Raw genomic sequence first — 7,640 nt, forward strand, 5'->3', positions numbered from 1 at the left:
GAGAAAGACTCGTAAAGCTAGATCACCTCTATGGTAAAGGCAAAGGTGGTTGAAGCTCTGCCTTTCAAACTAAGCTTAGTTAATTTTAAGATGATCTAATATTGAAGTGTGATTAAGATGATAGAAAATCTAACTTAAAGTTGCAATTGATATATTATTTTCAAGCTATAACTTAAGTATATATACGACTATTACAAAATAAAGTTATGATGGAGTTAGTAATATGCAAAGAGAGTTCAACGGTCTTTTGAAGGAGAACACGTGTACACCAACTCTTATTTGCTCTTGTAGTTGTAGTAAAAAGACATATTGGGATTTATTGACTTTTTTTTAGCATATTAATTTTGATATAATGCATTCCTACAAAACAATATCATCACTTGGAGTACGATGATCATCATTCTATATATATAACTGTTATATACATTCAGTAATTAATTGCAAAATAATGTTAAATCCCTACAGCTAAAACCAAATTAATGTATATTAGTTGTATGAACCACTAATAACCAAGGAAAAGATTATAATATATTATTAATCATTGAAAGTTTATTCCGTACAAAAAAAACGAGAAAATATGGTAAATGAAACTGATCATTGGAAATTAATCATTAATGAACAATAATTCGTCTTCTTGAAATGGATCATAGCTGCCAAAGGGTATTGACGTTAGGAGACCTTGCATTGCGAAATTGCTTCTCATCGCACAGTATTTTAGCAAACCTGCAAATTATTAATCATCATCATCATCATACTATTATTGTTATTTGAGTACGACGGTGGATTTGATTTATTTATGATTTTTTTTATCTTTGTATTTCAAATTGGATGATTTTGTGTTGAGTTTTTGTGATATTTCTATTGGGCTCAAAATATTGGGCCCAAAGGGCTTTTCCATTTTAATAAAGTTGAAGCGGAGCGTTTTAGCCCATGCAGAAGCTCCAGAGTTAGAAGCTGCAGGTGAGAGGCGGTCTGCGCCTCTGTCCTCTGCATACTAAATAGATCCAAAAGCATTTTGGAAGGAAATTCATTTGTGATTCCGACCAATCAGGGAACAAACTTAACCAACTAACCACCTAATATTTTTTATTCTATAAATACCTAGCTCTCGTTCAGATGAGAGGATCGATATCTGACTTAAGCATCGGATTGTCTTTCTTGCAGGTACTCCTGACGGTTCGAGAATCAGCAGAGTCATCTTCATTGATAGAGAAGCACCGGAGAACTGGAGTTCGTTGACAAATATCTCCAGATTTAGAAAGACATAGTTGTTGCATCAACAATTTCAAATTTTGATTTTTTTTTTTTTATTTCTTGCCTATTTTGATGTTGCATTAGTGCTCTGAATATTTGTATTTCAAATTTCTTTCTAGTGTCACTTTTGGCCTCAATTTCTAACTGAGCAAAAAAAATTAAATTGATCGATCTATAGGCATAGTTATGAAATGACTCCAATACTAGTTTTGGCATTATGAACTAAGGTCGAAACACTAATATAGGTGCCAATTTTTTAGATTCAATTTTAAATTGAAACCAAATATATACGCTTATCAGATATAATGAATTTAATTTGTTTTCATTTGGGATAGACTACATATGGTTTTTCTTAATTTTACATTTAATGTATATTTATAATTTTTTTAAATAATTAATAACTATTATTTAACCCTGTAAATATATATGTATATGTATATATACCTTATAAGAGCCTTTTCATTAGTCTCCTGGCAACAAATCTCGAAGCGACCAGTCTCCAAATTAACTCTAGAAACTGGCTTTTTCAATAATTTTTCCCCAACTTTGACAAGATCTTCCAAATTTTTGTTTGTAGCTATATCTACTGATGATACGTCCCCAGTCAGAGTGTCATCCTACAAAAGTATATATTGTAATTGAACGCACTCTATCAAAATAATTTGATTGAATTATTTTTGCACCAGTAGAAGATTTAACCTGAATTCGAAGATAGTTCTCCTCTGAGTTCAAGGCTTGAAAAACAACAGAGAGATGGAGATCGACCATGTCGACACTTGCATGAGAAAACACATCAATAATTGGGGTAGAACCACCTCTGTTTAACCAACTTAGCAAACCCCACTTGGCAGCATCTGGGGCATCATATTTCATTTGAGCTTTCGAAGACCCAGTTCCTAACGATATCACCAAGAATCGAGCATAGTCCAATGGATTCATTGGTGAGAAAGCCTCACTCCCTCGTGTTATCTCCTTCGACACTTCACTAATTGCCACTAGAGTCTAAACCAATAATAATAAATGACATTTCTTTTTCTAAAAAATAACTTAATTAAAACATTTAATTATTTAATATATGTGATCTCATACCTTATTGTAATGAGAAAAAGATGTAATTATGAAACTATTATTACGATATTTATATAAAAATTTCGACAAAGTGTGTGGAGTGTCGGAAGTCAATTTGCAAAAAATCATCGAAACTAAATCAGAGTGTAAAATGATTTCAAAAAATAGATTATTTTGCCAAAGGTCCCAATATGGTTTTACCGGATTGTTTGCAGCAACACCACCATCTATGAGGTGAAATTTTCTAATAACTTGGCCATCAGAATCCTTTGTTTCGAAGTAATGGGCTGGAAGATAAGTTGGAGCAGCTGAAGTTGCAATGCAAATGTCTGAGAGAAAGACATCGAGATTTGAGGATGGATTTTTCTTCACCTGATTGTTTCATGATATATTAACATTATTGGGTTTGTGATGATCGATATATATTATTTTTATTAAGAAAATTTACGATAAAAGTCACCAAGTAATATATAATAGTTTCACTTCCATTACCATCCATTTTGGTGTGCCTCTTATACTCAGTTAAATTAGTTCAAAATAGAAAGTTTGAGGCAAATTTACTGATTTGTGTGGCAAATTATTCTCTTGACTAACGAGTATACTAAAATAGTTACTTTTGCCGCTAAAAAATTAATTTCAAATTTATATGCAATATTTTTATCTTTAGTGACTTTTGACAGCTAAATTTATTTGAATTAATTAAAATTATGAATTACCTCGTAGCTGGAAAATATAGTTGGATGGAGTTGTTTGATGTCAAATGTTGGAATGACAACATTGGTCAAAGTCTGGTGCAATTTTGTGTCGCCTAGCTTTTCTTTTACGAGTTTATGTAGATGCTTACCATCGTATTTTGGTCCTGTTAAAGCATTGATGACCTTCTGAAGGTGAGGGAATACTGGACAACTGCATTTATATAAATATATATAATTAAGTTGACAAATTACATATTAAACACATATAATATACATAATATTATAAGAGAAATGCTAAGAGGCATTATTGGTGCCCAACACCACAAAGAAGTGACATATTGTTATTGGTGCAATCAAATATTAGGTCTCACACATTTCAATTTAATAAGTATTATGAAGTATTACTAACCACTCAAAGGTGTCACGTGATCATATGTTATTGGGCATGTTAAAGTGTCAAATAGCAACACTCATATTATAAGAAAAACCTAATTAATTGAGTTATTTTGGAATATTTGTAATATATATATTCACCTATTTTGTGGGAAAATTTTAGGGCACTCATTGAGATAGAATTCCTTAATATCTTCAGCAGCAAACATAGGACGGTTGTTTTCATTAGGCGCAGTTAACATGGCAGTAACAAGACCACCTGTGCTTGTTCCAGTAATCACATCAAAATAATCTGCAAGTCTTGCACTCTCACCGTCCAATTTCTGCAACAACATGTCCAAAAATATCACCTTCATAATATGTATATACATACATATATATATATATATAAGGTCAACAAATTCTGGGTCGTACGTGTTAAATTATGTTCGGATCGAACTGTTATCAATATAAACTTTGAAATGTGTAAGCATTAAAATTGATGTGGTATAGCTAACGAAAACAACATCAAGTATTATCTACAAAATAGGAATACTTGGTGCGTTTTATTAGTTGCTTTAATTTATCATTGAAAAACGCTATAATAATTATATGTACTTTCTCATTATCATTTAAAGTTTTTCAAAAATACATAATTGGAATATGTGACTTTGATCGTTGTGAATCAAAATTTCTTTCTTTTATATAAATGTTATATCAATGCTAAAGGATGACATTTCAAAGATATATGTGTAGCTAAAGTAGAGCTATAAATACGGGCCGGGCTTTTGAGCACGGCACGAAACCGGCACGAGCACGACACGGCTCGAAAAAATATGGGCTTGAGCCAGGCACGACACGAAAAAATATGGGCTTGGGCCAGGCATGGCACGACACGGGCTTAGCACGGCCCGGCACGACAAGCCCGAAGGCACGACACGAAAGCACGAACAAACTAGCCCGAAAGCACGACACGATAAAAAACCCAATATTTTGACATTAATAATCATAATAAATTTTTATTTGTCAATAATTAATAAATTAAAATGATAATATATGTCTTATTTTTCTCAATGTTTATATTTTTATAATTATATTAATTTATTTTAAGATTTGTTAGTTAAATTTTTAGTATTTATTAGTAGGTATTAAAATTCTAATAATTATCTTTGATATAATTTTGTGTTAAAAATTGTTAAAAAGTATATAAAAATATCTAAAATTATAATTTAAACAAAAAAATGTATTTGGTTTGGTGGTAAGTCCATTGATGGTTAAAGAGGAGGTGGAGGGTTCAATTCTTCATTCTCACATTTTTTAGCAAAAAAAAGTGGGCCCAAATTTGGACCCGAATAAAGAAAGTGGGCCGGCCCGACTTGGGTCCGACATGGCACGACATGGGCTAGGCCCATGGGCCGTGCTGGGCCTACTCTTTCAAAAATAGGCCGACCCGGCCCGGCACGAATTGATATATCGGCCCGACCCGAATTTATCGGAGGCACAAAAATGTGGGCCGGGTCGGGTCGGCCCACATTTACAGCTCTAAGCTAGAGTTGTGACTTTCCCATAAATATATATAAAGGGCTTTTGTCCCTACGGCGAGTGTCTTTGTTTTCGACACGTAAAAATTTTATAATCTAAATTTTTTTATATGTTAGTGTATGTTGTAGTTTTAGTAAGTATTCTATCAATTTTTAAAAAATTTGAATAATTTACTTTGTTAAAATCAGAGTTCTGACTATTTTGCAATTGTAAAAAAACAAACTCACTTGTAACTAATTATTTAAACTCTGTTCTCGACATATAGTAAATTATCCTGAATAATTTTGACTTTAATAATTGCTAATCAAAATTCCTTTCTTTTATAAATGTTATGTCGATGCTAAAAGGATAGCATGCAACATTTATTAATTAAAGATATATACATAGAGTTGTAGTTTTCACATATATATATATATATATATAAAAGAGAATTTAGGGGCGTAGAGTAGGTGTCTTTGTTTTCGACGAGTAAAAATATTATAACCTAAATTTTTTTATATGGCGGTATATATTATAGTTATGACTAATATTCTATTAATTTTTAAAATTTTTGAATAATTTTTGTTAAAATATGGGCTTAAACTGACTATTTAAACTCTGTTTTGGCATAGTAAATTATTTGAAATTTCCTGAAAAAACTAGTGGGATGTTTAACATAACTAGATTATATACCATCAACGTCCTTATCGATCGGGACAAAAGTGACACCCCTACTTACAACAAGCTTCTCATTTAAATATGTATATATAAACAAATCTAAAAGCATCAAATATTTTTTTCATTCTTTTGTAGGGAGACCCGTGTGGCATGTAGTGCTACAGATTCTAACTTTTATATATAAAATGATAATTTTTTAAATTTGGGGTTTTTTATGTAGTGTAAAATAAAAGGATATTTTTCAAACAAAAAAAAAAGTCCTATACACAGATCTGATTTGTCTATATCTAGAGCCAACCGTGCATAACTAATATTTTTATCTTTAAATAGTAGAAAATAGAAGTAAAAGTAAAAAATATAGTTATTGTTTGGATCGTATAATTTCATATAATTGTTAAAATCTGAAGAAAAAAAAATATTTTTTAGTATATTTATTTATTTTTATGAAATGTAATAATGATAAAATAAGAAATAACTCAAATAAAAAAACATTAAAAAGAATTTCGTATGTAGAAAAGCATGTAGATATTTAATTTCATTATGAAGATATTTTAAACACCTATAGCACTTTAAAAAGTTTATACAATTAAATACTTTTAAATAAAAATTGTAGGTTCGAGAAGAGAGTTTTGAAAAGAGACATGACACACAAGAGGTTTGTAAAAATGACTAGCTAGGATTTTGGAAATAAATACATTATATGATACATGTGTAAATCTATATAAATATACATATATTTATATATATATACATATGTATTCGAACCTGTAATTCTTTTTCTAAGAAACTAAGGACGATTCCTGGGATGAGACCTCTAATTCCACCCCCATCAATGCTGAGAACAGTGATTAGATTTCCATAGGTTGGAGGCTGCAAACGTAGACTACCAGAGGTTGGAGTCTTCAAATTATTGGCTGGAATATTGGTATAGCTTCCTTCCATAACAAATATTATTTCTTATGTATATATACTTAATTATTATTAGTAGAGAGAAGTTTATTTAAAAGATCTATAGCTAGAAAAATTTGGTATATATATGTATATATATATCTCAGCAAAGAAATGGATAATATATGATCAGTTCTTGCTCTTGAATTATATGGGGTGAGCAAACTTCGGGTATATTTATAGAAGCTTTAATTAATAAGTATATACATGCATGCATGCATGCATTTTTTTCTGACTGGGGACCATGAAATTAAAGTAAAGAAATAAAACGAAATATTTCAATAAATGATGAAAGAAATATTGATTTAATATTGCCTTCTTTATTTGACCCCAACTATATATATAATTGAGGTGAATCCATGGAGACCTACGTGTGGTATATATAGCAAGTTGGGTGAAAACCCTAATTAAGATCATAATTAGCTTTGTGACTTCTTCTTTATCAAGTGGCCTTTGTACCCTCTTTATTATATTAATTAATAATCGAAACTCCTGTATATATAGGGCAACGTATATGTAAACTGAAAAGACTGAAAGAGATGTCTAACTCTATTTTTAGAATATAAACCATGTATACGCAACTAGTTTCAATCTTAGCTAGGGTATCATCATAAATAACGAATTATTGTACAGGTCAATATAAGGGGAAACTATCAAGATTAAGAATAAATATATATATATATATATAATATCAATCTAAATCATGCAATTGATAATTAAGCACAAAAATGCAAAAATTCAAAGGTCATTATTGGATGTTTGATGAATAATGTTAGAATATTGTTGTAGGGCACTAATGATGGTCAACGTCACTTGAATATGTGAGATCTGATATTAAATTACATCAAATAATTTATGTTGCATTAAATAATGTTAAGCACCATAATATGACCTATCAATACTCATAATGTGTAAAGACACACACAAATCACAATATATATATATACACACACAATAATTTTGCATTTTTTTTTTGTAAGAATTTGCATTCACTATACTATAATTTGGACGTGAGACTTCGATCATGAGAAGTGAGTTCTACATAAACCAATGTAACATAACTGACGTCTCATGTATGTCAAAGAGATAAGCATGGTAAGTTGG

The 7,640-nt window shown here is 30.5% G+C and overlaps 1 protein-coding gene across 1 annotated transcript; it reads right to left on the reverse strand.

Moving 5' to 3' along the window:
* Nucleotides 1-506: 506 nt before the first annotated feature.
* Nucleotides 507-6,665, reverse strand: LOC133815781 (patatin-like protein 2). Its single transcript, XM_062248582.1, has 7 exons — nucleotides 6,354-6,665; nucleotides 3,552-3,733; nucleotides 3,039-3,228; nucleotides 2,524-2,694; nucleotides 1,954-2,256; nucleotides 1,699-1,871; nucleotides 507-723 (listed from the first exon to the last, which is right to left on the reverse strand). Exons 1-7 carry the CDS (start codon nucleotides 6,528-6,530, stop codon nucleotides 645-647), a joined length of 1,275 nt encoding a protein of 424 aa, XP_062104566.1. The 5' UTR covers nucleotides 6,531-6,665; the 3' UTR covers nucleotides 507-644.
* Between the last annotated feature and the right edge of the window lie 975 nt (nucleotides 6,666-7,640).

The sequence above is a fragment of the Humulus lupulus genome, chromosome 2 (assembly GCF_963169125.1).
Source record: "Humulus lupulus chromosome 2, drHumLupu1.1, whole genome shotgun sequence".
Classification (NCBI taxonomy): Eukaryota; Viridiplantae; Streptophyta; class Magnoliopsida; order Rosales; family Cannabaceae; genus Humulus; species Humulus lupulus.

Excerpts from the sequence above, each read along its gene's own strand:
- LOC133815781 (XM_062248582.1), bottom strand. The coding sequence starts at position 6,530 with ATGGAAGGAAGCTATACCAATATTCCAGCCAATAATTTGAAGACTCCA. Across the intron at positions 3,734-6,353 it reads TCTTAGAAAAAGAATTACAG|AAATTGGACGGTGAGAGTGC; the intron begins GTTCGAATACAT and ends ATGTTGTTGCAG. Across the intron at positions 1,872-1,953 it reads AGAACTATCTTCGAATTCAG|GATGACACTCTGACTGGGGA; the intron begins GTTAAATCTTCT and ends ATACTTTTGTAG.